We start from the raw sequence: 16,259 nt of genomic DNA on the forward strand, positions 1-16,259 counted from the left end.
CTTGTCCTAGTATATGGCGAGTTAAATGTAATGCAACAAAGTCAACAAATCACAAAGCTACATAGAGTTTTAGTAGTCTCAAACTGGATTGTTCAAATCAAGTAGCTGAATATGTTGCATCAGGATCCTGCATTCCAGTGGAGGCCCAATGTGTTTTCCTCTGAAACACATCCCGTACTAGGGTGATTGCTCCTATTATATTAAACTTTTGTCAGTGTGAGTCTCTCTGTGCTATACAAGCCTCGTGGTGAAACAAGGCTACATAAGAAGTTTCAAGTTTTATTAAAATTTGTTATACCGCCTTATCATACTTTAAGGCGGTTTACAAAGTAAAATACATACAATATACATAAAATGTAAAAACAAATAAACAGGGTACAATTTCAAAATAATAATAATATAAATATATATATCTATCTATCTATCTATCAAAATTGCTGTCTCCGTGCCTGCAGTCACTGCCGTGTACCAGGTGGTTTAGAGCCCAGACTGATGGAAAATGCAGGCGTTGAAGATCCTACAGGAAAAAAGGTAGAGATTAAACACAGGCAGTCCATACTGTTGCTATATAAGAAAAAGAGAGCTGCACGGGAACAAGGTATACAGGAATCCTCTAGGACCGCGGGAAACACAAGGGAATGGAAGTAGCTTTTGCAGGGCTTCTGTGGAAGTTTACCTCCAGGCGCAACTGAGCATGTGCAAACTTCACACATGCTCAGACCAGGCTGCATCCCCAGCCTTTCCTGCCTATTCCGAGCCAGCCAGCCTTCATTCCATGGCCAGACATCGACACGACAGGTCGTGCCTAACGCGACTCTGCCCCCCTAGACCATCAGGGCCAGAATGGACCTCAGGACAGGTCCCAACATGTTCTGGGCTCCGGGGCCACATGATAAACAAACATTGAGGGCTGCTCTAAAATACCGAAGCAGTCCCGGGAGGTAAAACTTTTAAATTTTATTTTTGTTACATCCCATTTACAAAAAAAATAATATAAACGTGTATATATTAAAGTTGCTTTTTGCGGACATGCTGTCTCCGTGCCTGTGAATTTTGTTGATGTAATGTGACTCTACATTATTTTATTGATTGAACACCTGCATCATGATCACCTCCGCAATTTCATCCTTTGTTCTTGGCTCCAGTCATTTTGTATATATCCTGGCTGTACAACACTCTAGACATTTAACTAAAACTTGGACTATTCCAGTTCTGAGGATCAGTCTACTACATTATCTCAGATCCTAGAATCAAAATTTAAGCAACAAGCGACATAAAAGAAAAAAAAAAAAAAAGCTTACCAAAAGGACCTGGTGTGACAAAGCCTGAGCCAGGAGTGCTAGAAGTCCCAAAAGATAGGCCACCTGCCACTGGTGTTGCTGAGGTATTCTGGCCAAAAGTAGGTGTGGAAGTCTCTGAAGAAGTGAGACAACAGAGTTGACAACTGGGCCAATGAAAACAGTGGTATGTATCAGTGTAGGAAGAGAAGCTGTTTGCAAGGTGGAGAGTGAACAAAGGGAATAATGTGGATGAAGTATATGAAATAAAGAAAGCAACAACTAGAAATTTAAAAATTGAATTTTTTTCCAAAGGACTGTCAAAAGTCAATCTGAGGAAGGGAAACATCTAACCTGCTCATTTCATTACCACCTCAGTTATTTTCAGTAACAAAGCATAAATATAGGAGGAAATGATATCACAAAGGATGCCAGTATAAGTACAGAACTCTGACAGAGCTGTTAAATAAAGGCTATAAAAGAAAGATTATGTTCTTACCTCGATAATTTTCTCTTTCTTGTAGATGGGTCTAGTAGTCCTGAATCGTAGTGTTGCATCTGAACCTGCATGTTGCTTGCAGAATGCTGTCAATCATCTTTGAACTCCGCCTTTTTTCCCAAGCAGCTGCTCCTGCCCCCTCAGTTTGTACAAAAGCAATCAAGGAGAATGCTAATGACAGATATAAGTTTCAAGTTTTATTTTAGTTTGATGAATCGTTTATTTAGTTTTACTAAGCGAGGTAAAAAATTGATAAACATATATTTAGACATACAATTTAAAATTTAGAATAATGGGTTAGACAAATAGACTTACAGGCCGACTAATACACAAGGTAAGAGGGAACAGAACTACAATTCAGTGTTTTAAAGTACAGAGGAGAACCATATATGGAAAAAACAATAGGGAGGGAAGAGTGCAATCAAAGAAGGAAACTAAAGGAGGGAAACGGGGAAAATCCCCAACACTACAATTCTGTTCTGCTCTGTAGTAAACATATCCATTCAAATTATAATGCTCAAGTAACTTATCAAAACAGATACCTAAACTATGTGCAAACAGCACTAATTGTTTTATAGAGATCGTAGCTACTCGCATGTCCTGCACAGACTCAGACCAGAATTTACTTTCTTTTTTCTTTACTCTCAGCTTGAGCGCCAGAGAATTCTCCAAATCCAGACTGATTTTAAGGCAAAGGCAGGCGAAGCCCACTTACAGGACTACTAGACATCTACAAGAAAGAAGATTGAAGTACGAACCTAATCTTTCTTTCTAGTGCAATGTGTCTAGTAGTCCTGAACTGCAGGGACGTACCAAAGCAGTCACCTAAGGTGGGCCCTTTGAGCCTACCTGTGATATGGAGGACCCAAAAGCAGCATATTTCCTAAGCTACATCTACTCTATAAAACCTGGTAAAGGTATGAAGAGTAGACCATGATTTGTTTGGGTGAACCTGCTTGAGTCGCCACTCATGAGGTAGCAACTACTCTGGTGGAGTGTGCTTTAAACTGAATTGGCAGCTGCTTACCACAACCCACAATGGCCATTTTAATCCATCTGGAAATCAAGGCCTTAGACGCCAGCCTCACTTTCTTAGCATGACTGGTCAGAACAAAAAGGGCTTCAATACTATCTCACAGATGAGCCATTCCATGTCTTTTGAGTGGGACAGGCATGTGGGATCTCTTAGGGAGAGGAGGGGATAGTGGATGCTGCGGATGGGCAGACAGGATGGGACATTTTGCCTTTATCTACTGTCATATTTCTATGTAAAACTTGTAGATACAATACTGTTCTTATAAAAATAAGATGGCACAGAATCAGTTATTTATCATCATAAATCTGGCTAGGGGTGTCTAGCCATCCAATGCAATTGTAAACCTGTTTTCAGACAGTTCCTATGTTCATCCAGCTATAAGCAAATAATTTTTTTTCATACTGTCTGCATATAGCAGGGGTCAAGCTTACAATAATATAATTTTATGTCTGCTTTGCCAAAATCTAAGCCAGTGTGTCTTAAGACTTATTTTAGCTCTAGTTTAAAAGATTTCATTAAACAATACTTGTTTAAAACCCTGCAGGATATTCCCTCAATGAATCTCTTTTTAATGTTCTTTAAATCCTTCTTTGTAATGAATGTTATAAGAATTTGCTCTTTTTCCATCTCTTTTATTTTCCAGGTACCAGTTTTCTTTATTCCAGATGAGTATTTTAATGTTCCTTATATTGAATCTGTAACTTGTGTTACATCTGTACTTTAGTGGTTTGATTTTGTTTGTCTCAATTGTGCTTTATTCTGTTCTAGCAGCTTTATTCTTGTTTGTTAGAGCCCTTATTCTATTTCTCGCTGCATCTGGCTTCCAAAATGTTTTCTTCTTTTGAGTATCTGTTAGCTTTAATTAACTAAACAAAGAAACTATCGAACTGGCTCTATGTGTGTGTAGGTAAACTAGTATTCCTCAGGGGCATTCAAGAAAACTCACTGTGTTCAGTTTATAATACTAGAAAATTAAATCAAAATGAGTTTTTCCCTCTTATGAATTCTAATCGGAACTTCACTTTAATTCCCTTTCAATGCTGCGTCTTCAGGCTGCTCTGGGCTGTATCGAGAACTCTTCACAGGCATACCCTGGTTCTCACTTTCAACCACTTTATAATCAGCAACATTAAATTAACTAGAAACCCCTATTAAAATGTTTCTTTTGGATTTAAGTATGTGCTTCTATGGTACACGTCAGTTTTCTTTATCACACCTCAAACCACCGTAGGATTTGATTCTAAATTATTTCTTTAATACCCCTGCAGGCACTCCCAGCCATATAACACTGTCAAACAAATAATTCAACCTTAAATAAGGATTTTTTTCTTTTTTAACCAGGAGCACACACACAGACATCCAAATTCTCTGAAATCCAGCAGTACTCTCCAACTGTTAACCAACTGTAACCTTCAAACTGTATCCTTTCAAATTCTCACACCTGACACATAACAACCAATCAAAGGCTTCTTCATCAAAGTTCTCAACCAGTGTGTTCCGTTCTCCATTTTGAAATTCCCACTCTCCATAGAAATCTATGGAGAATTTCAAAATATAGAAATAAAATATACAAATCACACGCTCTGATTTAAATAAAATGAGTCACAATCCAGGGATCTTTTCCAGATAAGCCCCACCAAAAAGTTAACCCCCGCCACTCAGAAAAGATTATAAAAAATGAGGATATGAAACTTGTATTTGTAGTTTTTATTGAAGAGGGTGAAATTGGGACATGTCATTAATAATTTGTTTGAAAAGGTCCGTATTTCGGTACCTTTGCCTCCAATCGAACTCACACAAGTAGCTGTCCACTAAAGATCGGTGTGTGCCGCATTGGCGCTTATTCTGCATCTTGTAGACGTGCCAGAAAGATTCAATGGTTTGTGTGTGAGCTCCAGTCGTTGGATCCACAAAGTTTTCGGTATGATTAACCGTTTGATGAGTATAATTCATGCCAATCATCGTTTCAATTCCTTGGTATGATGGTATATCGGAAATGATGATTGAGCCGGGAGCGATGCAGGCTTGGATTGTGTCTAGCAGAGTGGCCGCAGTTCGATCTGGCACTGCATACATGAACACTTCTTTAGTCTCCCGGCAGATCTCTCCGAAAATCCACTGCTGGGAAAGGACTCGCCCTGCTTGGTTTTTACGGCGAGATATTAGCGTTTCATCGATCTCGACATGTAGACCTGGGCCGCCAACAATTGTTGAAGTCTGCAAAAGCCGCCAGGTGCAAATTTCGCAAAGAAAGTTCTTCCAGTCAACAGCAGTCATGTGGCCAATAGATAATTCCTCTGAGCAGAATTTGATTGTTGCCAGATTTTTGGACCAGCAATAAATGAATAGAATTACTGTCCTAAACTCCATCCTAGACCGCTCCAGCCAAGTTCCCTTTCGAACACCGATTTCTTGCCGACACTGTCGGGCATTACACCTCCACCTGTCAGAAACAGTTGAAAGTGTCATTTGGTGGCCATTGTTGCATAAACGTTGCTGATGGATCACTCCGTGGATTTGAAAAAACATATTGCCGTCTCCTTGTCATGAACGAGAGTCGAAAGCGTCAGAAAGTTCATTTGTGGTAAATAGATCAAGATTGGGTGCGCGAGCGTCAGAAAGTTCATTTGTGGTAAATAGGTGAAGGTTGCGTGCGCTGGCAAAAGGTGGCAGGGCTTAAGTTTTTGCGCGTGCACTTTTTCCATTAGTGGCGGGGCTTATCTGGAAAAGATCCTAATCCAGAGCCCATTCCAGTTTGTCCCATCCAGGTTTTCAAAAAAATAAGAAAACCAAAATTAACGGATATAGTAATTTCTTTTTAAAAAAAATATCAATAAAAATTATTCAGAAGGCCAAAACAACAGGCTTAAAGGATAAAGTCAACGTATGTGTTAGCAAGGATTTTATTTTATCTCAGAAAAATAATCCAAAAGATCTATTTTACCCTGAAACGCATTGAGACCTGTAACTCCTCAACTAAAATTTTTTTATAGACCCAGACCACTTTAGATCAGGTCCTAGGGATCCTCAAAGACCCTGTCAATTGAATTTAAAATTTGTAAAAATGGCCTACCAAGACAAAACAGTATAAAAACACCATTTAAAATAATAAAAACCCAGGCACATAGATCATCTTACCTAACCTCCTAGACTACCTGGCCACTCACACCGTCCTTTGGGGTCTCGGGGTCCATTGTGGCACAAATAAAAAATTGTAATCGCCATGGAACTCCAGCTCACCAAGTACAAAAATCGAGGCCCAGGCTTCAATTTGGCCCTACCATACCTCCAGGCACGAACTGAGCATGTGCCAACTTCGCACATGCTCAGACATGACCTAGACCAGGCCACATCCAGGGCCGTTCCTGAGCAGGACAACCTTCATTCCACGGATGGATCTACTTTTGTCTCCTGGCCACTCACAGAGTAGCTATAATGAGGCCTGGACAACCCTACTTCATGGGTATACCCAGCTCAAACTGTAAGAAATGTCTGATGTTCTAAAATATGTGGAATGATAAAAATATATCATGTATGTGGGGACTGATTTATTATCCCCCCCACTTGCCATGTAGACCATCAGCTTCACAAATAAACAGTTTTCAGATGACATCCCAGCACACCCAACTTTTGTTTTCTCTGCCCATCTGATTAACCCAGAGAGCAAGGCAGCATTCTCCACCAGGGCTGTGGAATGGGTAGATAAATCCTTCAACCCCTCCTCAGTTTCTGGTATCCACGACTCCGACTCCAGGTACCCAAAATGTCTCCGACTCAACAGCCCTGTCCTCCACACTGCTGCATATTACATTTTTCTCCTATTTCTAAAAGGCTGGTCACTACCTGTGGTTGACAGGGTAGGGATACATTCAATACAGTTTCAATTTGTTACATCAATGCTCTCAAACTGTAAGGCCTTAGAACTATTCTTCCTAGCCCTCCTACCTTGTCTTCATAATATTTGATGCCCCTATTTTCAAAAAAAAAAGAAAACAACCAAATCTACCTCTCATACACACAATCCACGTTTTACTAAGGGGTAAGGGGGGAATACTCTTAACAAATGTGTATTCACCGCACCATTAGCCATCAACTCCCTCTCGAAAGAGAGAAAAAAAAAAAAAAGAAAGAAAGCAACACTTCCAGTCACATGCACCACCCATTATGAAAAAAAAAGAACATTTCCTATAACGTTTCCCTCAAGGAAGGAATGAAACGCCTCCAACTGAGGCTTATCATTCATGCCCTACAGCAAGAGAATGGCTCTGGATAGTAGCTTACAATCTCATCTGATATGCCACAGATGGAAGTTACAAACCTTCTCCAAATCAACCCAACGTTAGCCTAGCTGTTGACAGGCTATGCAGGGCTTGGCATTTCCTCCTTGGTGAGAAATTAAACAGTTACATCCTAGCCAAAGAATCACTTCCATGAACCAAGCTTGAAGGAATTCAAAATGCATGATTTTGCTTAAATACAAAAATATTTTTTTATTTTCTTAAACAAATGTTTTACATACCTTTTGTTTTAATTTAGAATTAGCCAAATCATCAACACACATTCATACCGAGTATTGAGAGCACCAGAAAAAGCAGCCCTGCTCAAAGGCTTCCTGCTTGAGAGTAAGTTTTTCCACTGCCACCATGGTTCATAGTTCATCTTTGATATACTGCCTAAAAATAAAGAGAGAGAGATTTAGTTTTATTGTATCTATATTTTTTTTTTGGCAACCTGGGATCTTGCCTGTAAAGATTGTATGTCTAAATCACAATTACCTCCTGGAGCTTTGATTTAGTACTTATATATACTACTAAATCAAAGCTCCAGGAGGCAATTGTGATTTAGACATAATTAAAATCTTTACAGGCAAGATCCCAGGTTGCCAAAATAAAAAAAATATAGATAGATAGATTTATATAAATATACTAGTCTTATAGTCCGTTACATTAATGGATGCTAGAATATATGTGTGTCTGTCTATTTCTTTCTCTCTCTTAGCCGCTTTCTGTATTTCTGTCTTTCTTTTTCCTCGGCTGTCCACCCATTCTCCCTTCCTTTTACCTTCCCTGTGTCCACTACCACCCGTTCACTGCTCCCCTTATCCAGCAGCAGCCCTTCTGCCTTTTTCTAATCTCCCCCCTGTCCAGCAGCACCTCTTTCCTGCTCCCCCATCCAGCAGTAGGCCTCCCTTCCTTTTCTTCCCCACCAGCACCTCTTTCCTGCTCCCCCGTCCAGCAGTAGGCCTCCCTTCCTTTTTCTCCCCCCGTCTCTTCCTCTGTCCAGCAGCACCCCTTACCTCACGTGTGCCCTCTGCTGACAGCTGCCACGGCCTGCAGGCGCCGACAGCCACTGCGGCCTGCCAAGAGTTGCTGCGGCCGACAGCCTCCGCGCTTCCTGAAGCCGACAAAACCCTAAGCCGCGCATGTGCACTCCTACCTGCGGGGACCTACAGCGCACAGAAAATGGGAGCACGCAGGTAAGAATGCGCATGCGCGGCTTAGGGTTTTATTATATTAGATACAAATATAGTAGAAGCAATAGAGATAGGTGGTAGGTTGCAGTATACTGTGGGCTTCTACAAGTTGCATCCTTCCTAGAAATCGGCAGGGGTATTTAAGACTCTGCAATCTACTCTACTCACCTTATCGTCTAACACTAAGGTGTAAAGGATGCCATGTTTCAACATTTCTGCACTCACACTCAAGATCCCCTCTTGAGAAGAAAGAAGTATATAAATACTGAAGTTTCTTTCATCTAGGGCAAGGTGGAGAAACCACTGCTTACACCATGACTTCTCAGGATCGTGAAGATGTACCAGCAAAAGTGGGCGAAGGTACACAAACCAACAAAACCCACATCAACTGCATGATGTGTGTGGACAGCAGTGAAGTGCTGAGTATAAACTCCACCACCGCCAATACTCTACTAAGGAGAAAGGTGCTGTTGGTAGAGCAGATGCAGAAAGAAAAGCTGTCTTGTCCTAGTATATGGCGAGTTAAATGTAATGCAACAAAGTCAACAAATCACAAAGCTACATAGAGTTTTAGTAGTCTCAAACTGGATTGTTCAAATCAAGTAGCTGAATATGTTGCATCAGGATCCTGCATTCCAGTGGAGGCCCAATGTGTTTTCCTCTGAAACACATCCCGTACTAGGGTGATTGCTCCTATTATATTAAACTTTTGTCTGTGTGAGTCTCTCTGTGCTATACATGCCTCGTGGTAAGACAAAGTCACATAAGAAGCATATTAAAGTTGCTTTTTGCGGACATGCTGTCTCCGTGCTTGCAGTCGCTGCCGTGTTCCAGGTGGTTTAGATCCCAGACCAATGGAAAAGGCAGGCGTTGAAGATCCTACAGGGAAAAAGGTAAAGATTAAACACAGGCATTTCCCCCTTGGTGAGAAATTAAACAGTTACATCCCAGCCAAAGAATCACCTCCATGAACCAAGCTTGAAGGAATTCAAAATGCATAATTTTGCTTAAATACAAAAATAAATTTTTATTTTCTTAAACAAATGTTTTACATACCTTTTGTTTTAATTTAGAATTAGCCAAATCATCAACACACATTCATACTGAGTATTGAGGATGCCTGGCATTGGAATCTCTGGAAGAAATCCCCAACGAAACCTGTGGAAGGACAAAAATTACTATGATCTCCTCCCAACGTCCGCCGAAACTTGTTCACAGGGAGAGACTGAGGGTGGCGCTTAGCAACACTGGTCATGAGGTCATCCAGACCTATACAAAAAATAGAAGCTAGCCCTTGAAAGGAAGTTTGTTGAAAGTGGCCTTCGAGGCAGCGCCCCTAGCCCAATGACGGATCTAAAAAATCTGGTGCACATACACTGCACAAGCAGAGACTTTACTAAGAACTTGATAAAGATCTTAAATGGCATCCACCACAGAATCCACACCATCCATCACCAGCGGAGGACAGGCATACACCTCCACAGAGGATGCAATGAGCAAACTGGTATGACCAGCTCATACCATAAAGAAGTGGTGGCCGCCGCCTTGATGCCTAAAGCTGCCACTTCAAAAGGCTCTTTCATATAATGTCACCCTGTGATTTTGAGACTCCTGAAACATCACTTTCCCATCACTAGAGAGGGCTGTGCACTAGATAACCTATACCATGGTGGAATCCATCTTAGGCTGTTCAAAACCTGGTGAGAATCAGAAGCCACTTGGTAAAGCCTAGACAGAGATTTAGCAGGCCAGAAAGAGCTTTCTGGGGTATCCCATTGTTCTAAAACCGATCTAGATGGGATGGAAAAAAAGGGAGACAGCACATTATAACGGTCCATGACCAAAGTCTGAGAAGTGGGAGGTGGAGAATCCAATTGGAACTCTTTCAGAACATCAGGTGCAAAAAGGTAGACAGAACCATGCTTAAAGTCTGCAGACAGAAGGGTCATCACCCAAATCCAGACTCTCAAGATAACAAAGGAGACTAGCCCTAGCAAGGATAGCTGCTGGATCCAATATAAAAGCAGTGGCAGGAGACAGAAGAGGCATAATATCTGCTGGCAACTACTGCAATTGAGGCCTGCCACAGCCAGATGAGGGCTCCCAAACAGGAAGCTCCACCACCGGTGCAACAGGCTGAGAAAAACCCCAACACGCCCACCATTTGCATCAAATGAGCAGGGACTGAAGAACACGCCTTCCAGAGAAGTCAAATAAAATCTGGAGAAAAGGTACGCTCCACAACCATGGCAGGGCTGTGTTGAGGCACATGCACCATGCCAAAAAAGCCCCCAGATTTGGAACACAGGCGTTTGCGCCAAACTATGGAATGGTCTCTGGGCAAGATTTTATCCCGAAGTCACAGACCCAGGCCGGCTTCCCAGCCCTAAAGTACCTGGAGGAGGCGAAGTCTGAAGCTCTTTCTCCTCCCCCAGCACGCTATGACACGTGATACATGGTTGCGGAACTGGCACCAATCTGGTGCAAACAATGTACAAATTTGACAGATTATACATCCCAAATGATTCTGTATGAAATTGAGGAGTTTTTGAGGCACAAATAAAAAAGTTAGAAGAAAAGATCGATTTAAAAATCCAAGGTGGTCGCTACCATGAATTTGCGCCAAAAACGGCAAAAATAAAAAATAGCAATTTGGGGTCTGGGAGACCTGAACCCTACCCTCAGAAACTGTGAAAAATGGTTTTAAACGACTTTAATAATTCATCCTTGAAGTTCCCATAGGAAATCATGGAAGGTTACTCACAGTTTCTGTCAGCACTTTTCACAGTTTCAGAATGGAGGGAAGGGTTTTTCTGCCTCAAACTGCTCCAAATGACCAGACTTGAAGATCTTTAGACTGCCAGTCAGCTGGATACCAACTGTGACCTCTGCCCCTATGGTTCCTCGCCACGCAGTCGGGGGCTGGAAAAGCAGGCTGTGCCTTTAAACTCAGAGGTTTTGCTCCAGAAGCACACAGCCTGTGCTTGAAACCTGTGACAAGGTCAACGGGCACACAAACTCCCAGGGGAAGGAACCCAGAGTTAAAGAAGGGTGGCACACAGCAGGCTGGCTCCACAGATCCATCCGAGTTTCTCTGCTAAGCAGTAGTCCAGCTCCACGGGATTACGTCCTTTCTTCCAACAGGGGACCACCAGAAGGGGTGTGAAGCCACTGAACTGAATGAACTTTAGCCACTGAACCAAATGAACTTTAAGCAAAAAATAAATAAATAAATAAATAGAAACAGAGCAACTGTAAAAGACTTCTGCATGGATTGTTTGCAGAAATTGTAACTGGATAGCTTTCAGACTAAGGGGGTGGAGCATGTGTTCAGAAAAGTGTTGTATTTCTGCATGTGTTCAGAAAAGTGTTGTATTTCTGCAACTCCCAGATTGCGGGTTGGGATTGAACACCTAGAGTATGGAATCCAGAAGGGACATAACAGAAATGCACCCTGGATCCAATCTCCCTGTGCAGGAAGGGACGGAGAAAGAGATAGTGGACATGAGAGTGGAGAAGAGAGAGGAAGAAATGCTATAGAGGAAGGAGGAAGGAGAGAGAGGGCAATTTGGATCCAGGGGCAGAAGGGAGTAAAGATGCTGTACAATGGGAGGGACGGACGGAAGAGAGGAGACATACTGGCCCATAGGAATGTCAGGAAAAAAAAAAAGACAAGAGTGTGCTGGTTGGGGGGAAGGGGAGAAGTAGAGTGGAAGGAGCAGAGAGATTACAGGCTTTGCGAGTGGGGAGGGGAACAAAAGGGAGCAGATGCTGGGCAGGGTGGAAGAAGTTGGGAATTGTGGCACCATGTGGTAGAGGAGGAGAGGTGAGGCAGGGAGGGAGGTTGAAAGGGAAATGAATGAGCAGAGGATAGTGATTACAGTGGGCAGGGTAATAGGGAGTAGACTGAAGATGAAAGGGAACAGAAGAGTGGGTGAGAGAATAAGACGGAAATTTGTTAGGAAGCTGTAAAGTAAAGACAAGGGAGAAAAGGAGATTTGAGTGGACTGAAGTAGAAAAGTAAAAAGGAGGAAAGAGCTAAATGAAAAGGTTAATAGAAACATAGAAAGATGACGGCAGAAAAGGGCTATAGCCCATCAAGTCTGCCCACTCTACTGACCCACCCCAATAAGTCTGAATGCTAATGACCCAGTTCCTTAACTCGATTTCGTAGGGATCCCATGTAGATGTCCCATTTATTCTTGAAGTCAAGCACGCTGGTGGCCTCGACCACCTGCACTGGAAGCTTGTTCCAGTGATCCACCACTCTTTCCGTGAAGAAATACTTCTTGGTGTCACTACTAAATTTCCCCCCTCTAAGTTTAAGCGGATGCCCTCTTGTGGCCGAGGGTCCTTTGAGAAAAAGGATGTCATCTTCCACCTCGACACGTCCTGTGATGTATATAAATGTCTCAATCATGTCCCCCCTCTCCCTGCGTTCTTATAGAGCATAGAGCTGCAATCTGCTCAGTCTCTCTTTGTACGAGAGACCCTTGAGCCCCGAGATCATCCTAGTGGCCATCCGCTGAACCGACTCAACTCTAAGCACGTCTTTACGGTAATGTGGCCTCCAGAATTGCACACAGTACTCCAGATGAGGTCTCACCATGGTCCTGTACAGTGGCATTATGACTTCTGGTTTCCGGCTGACGAAACTTCTATTGATACATCCCATCATTTGTCTTGCCTTGGAAGAGGCCTTTTCTACTTGTTTGGCAGCCTTCATGTCTACACTGATGATTACTCCCAAATCTCGTTCTGCTGAGGTCTTAGCCAATGTTTCTCCATTTAAGGTGTAAGTTCTGCATGGATTTCCGCTACCGAGGTGCATGATCTTACATTTCTTAGCATTGAATCCCAGCTGCCATGTCAGAGGCAGTTGGTAATGAAGAAATGGAACAAGATAGGAGAGAGGAGAAAAGACAAATGGACAGCAGCCGCTTGAAGCAGAATTTGCAGAAGATAGGAAATCAAAGAGAGAAATTGGAACCAACTTGAAGGAAAAATAAATCTCCAGACAAAGGTGAAAAAAAAACAACAACACATTTTGAATTTATTGAAACGTTGGCTTTGGGAAATGTATATAGCAGATGTCTTTGTAATGGGAAATGCATTTCACAGTTTTTATTTCTCCAGTGTTGAAGTACTTGCTGAGTAAATTTTAGGGTTCTCAGTTCAATTTTTGTCTACTTATTTTTGTTTCTAATCTGAGACCTCTTGTTCTGTATTTGGTGAGGGTCTGTCAGCATGATAGTAATGACAGGTGGGAAGCTTGGAGGAAAGGGGATCAAGGGGCCATCCTTTATTTTCTGCCCTGGGCTCTAGAACATCCAACACTGGCCCTGACCTTTGCTGTAGCTGGTAGGGATCCCCAAGCACCATTATATAAGAACCTCCTCCAAAGGTGGCTGGAACTCCCTTCTGCCAAGTATGGAAGTCACAGGAAGCATCCTTGAGCCACTGAGGTGCCAAGCTTGATAAAAGGAAGTTTTGGCCACCTTCCAAGGAAGTCTTCAGCTAAAAGTGCTTGAAGATCCTCATCAGCTATAGAGGTTCTAGCAGAAGAGCCCCATTTACAAAGTATGTATTCTTCCCAATTAGTATTTCCAAACCTTCTTCCCAATTAGTATTACAAAACCTTCAAAAAAGAAACAAAAACCCTACTCTTCAAAAAGTACATTAAACCTTTATAACAGAACCAGACCCCCCCAAACTTCATCCAAAACACTATCTACACAGCAAATCAAAAATATTCAAAGCACTCAGTCTTTTACTAGTATCTTGCCAATTTTCTTGTAATCCACCAAATGTATTTCATAACAATTCTTGTGTAATCTAATCACTAATATAATGTAATGTAAATAAAGTGTGTTTTTGCTTATTTGTAAATGGATCTCTACCAGAGCATTTAAAATATTTCAGTAGCATAATTAAATGAAATAACTACTTCAGAAGTTTATGGAGGCAGGTAGGGACGGATTTGATTTCTGTCCCCATGCAATTCTCTAATAAGAATTCACTGCGTCATGCAATCAGGCAATTTGCTGTTGCTTACAATGTTACAGAGTTTGGCATCATCGGCGAATAACGTTATCTTTCCTTGAAGCCCTTGAGTCAGGTCTCCTATGAATATGTTGAAAAGGATTGGGCCCAAGACTAAGCCCTGCGGCACACCGCTGGTCACCTCCGAAGTTTTAGAGAGGGTACCATTAACCACCACCCTCTGAAGTCTACCACTCAGCCAATCGCTGACCCATGCTGTTAGTGTTTCACCTAATCCCAACGATTTCATCTTATTCAACAACCTGCGGTGGGGGACACTATCAAAAGCTTTACTGAAGTCCAAGTACACGACGTCCAGGGACTCTCCCAAATCCAGTTTTCTTGTTACCCAGTCAAAGAAGCTGATAAGATTGGATTGGCAGGACCTACCCTTGGTGAATCCATGTTGGTGGGGATCGCGTAGATTCTCCTCGTCCAGAATCATGTCCAATTTTCGTTTGATTAGTTTCTCCATGAGTTTACTCACTATCGGTCTGTAATTCGCAGCTTCTGCTCTGCAACCCTTTTTGTGCAGAGGAACGACATTAGCTGATTTCCAGTCCAAGGGGACTCTACCCACACTCAGGGACAGATTGAAGAGTGCGGCTAACGGTTCCGCTAGGACGTCACGCAGCTCTCTGAGTACTATGGGGTGTAGATTGTCCGATTCCATGGCTTTGTTCACCTCGAGTCTTGATAGTTCCTCGTAGACGTCACCAGGTGCAAACTCGAAATTTCGAAACGGGTCTTCCGAACATTGCTTTGCCTGTAACTGTGGGCCGGACCCCGGTGCCTCGCAGGTGAAGACCGAGCAGAAGTATTTATTTAGTAGTTCGGCTTTATCTGAATCCGATTCTGCGTAAATTCCCGTCTGGTTTCCTAAGACGTACTATCCCATCAGTGTTTCTTTTTCTGTCACTAATGTACCTGAAGAAGGATTTATCCCCCTTCTTGATGTTTTTGCTAGGTTTTCATTCATAATTATTGATTAAACCTTTAATATAACTATATACCACCCCACTTCCCCTAATTATAAATGTATTTTCAGTGTAAAAAGGCGTGTAATCATTACAATAAGTTATCAATGGCACCCAAATCTTTTTAAAATTATTATAATTTCCTTTTTGTATGGCAATTGTTCTTTCCATTTTGTATATATAGCACAACGAATTCCACCAGAAGGTGTAATTAAGTCTAGTATAATTTTTCCAATTCTTGGTGATATGTTGAATGGCGACTCCTGTCATTATCAATAAAAGTTTGTTATTGCTTGATGAAATTTGACTTTTTATTCTCATTGTCGTCCCAAATAGAATTGTATCATATGATAGAGCTACATGGTTCTCTAATAAACAATTAATTTGAGACCAAATTGATTTCCAAAAGACCATAATGCAGGGACAATAGAAAATTAAGTGATCCAGAGTCCCTGCTTCCAGATTACAGTGCCAGCATCTATCTAACTTAGAGTTATCCAATTTTGTAATCTAATTGGGGTCCAGAATGCTCTATGTAACAAAAAGAACCAAGTTTGTCTCATAGATGCAGACAATGTACATCTCTTTCTCGAAGACCAAATACATGGCCATTGAGATGCAGAAATTTGATGCTTAATCTCAATGCTCCAAATGTCTCTAAGACCAGTCATTGATTTTTTATTCATATATCCAGATATTAATTTATACCACTGTGCGGCTTGGTGTCCCAAAAAATCCACCTGAAAGCATAAGAATTCCAGACTATACTGGTTATTAAGATTTTTCCATTCAGGGAACCCCTCCTGAATAGCCTGCTTCAACTTGAACCATTTAAAACTTTGTGATTTATTAAGATAAAATTTATGTTGTAACTGTGAAAAATCAAGCAGTTTACCATTTGAAATAACATCATCTAAAGTCCGTATACCTGCAATAATCCAATGCTTCCATACGA

General features: G+C 41.7%; 1 protein-coding gene across 6 annotated transcripts in view; it reads right to left on the reverse strand.

The window, feature by feature from the left end:
* Positions 1-285: 285 nt before the first annotated feature.
* LOC117348870 (nuclear envelope pore membrane protein POM 121C-like) overlaps positions 286-16,259 on the reverse strand; it is a 60,811-nt gene continuing 44,837 nt past the window's right edge. For 3 of the 6 annotated variants that reach the window (XM_033921455.1, XM_033921451.1, XM_033921457.1), the window contains exons 14-17: positions 8,454-9,164; positions 7,332-7,485; positions 1,302-1,415; positions 286-517 (exon numbers count right to left, since the gene is read on the reverse strand). In XM_033921455.1, the coding sequence (XP_033777346.1) occupies positions 9,061-9,164 (104 nt within the window). In that variant the 3' untranslated portion in view covers positions 286-517; positions 1,302-1,415; positions 7,332-7,485; positions 8,454-9,060. The remainder of the gene's footprint in view (positions 518-1,301; positions 1,416-7,331; positions 7,486-8,453; positions 9,165-16,259) is intronic. The other 3 variants (XM_033921454.1, XM_033921452.1, XM_033921453.1) reach the window with 3 other exon arrangements.

The sequence above is a fragment of the Geotrypetes seraphini genome, chromosome 15 (genome assembly GCF_902459505.1).
Source record: "Geotrypetes seraphini chromosome 15, aGeoSer1.1, whole genome shotgun sequence".
In the NCBI taxonomy this organism is placed as follows: Eukaryota; Metazoa; Chordata; class Amphibia; order Gymnophiona; family Dermophiidae; genus Geotrypetes; species Geotrypetes seraphini.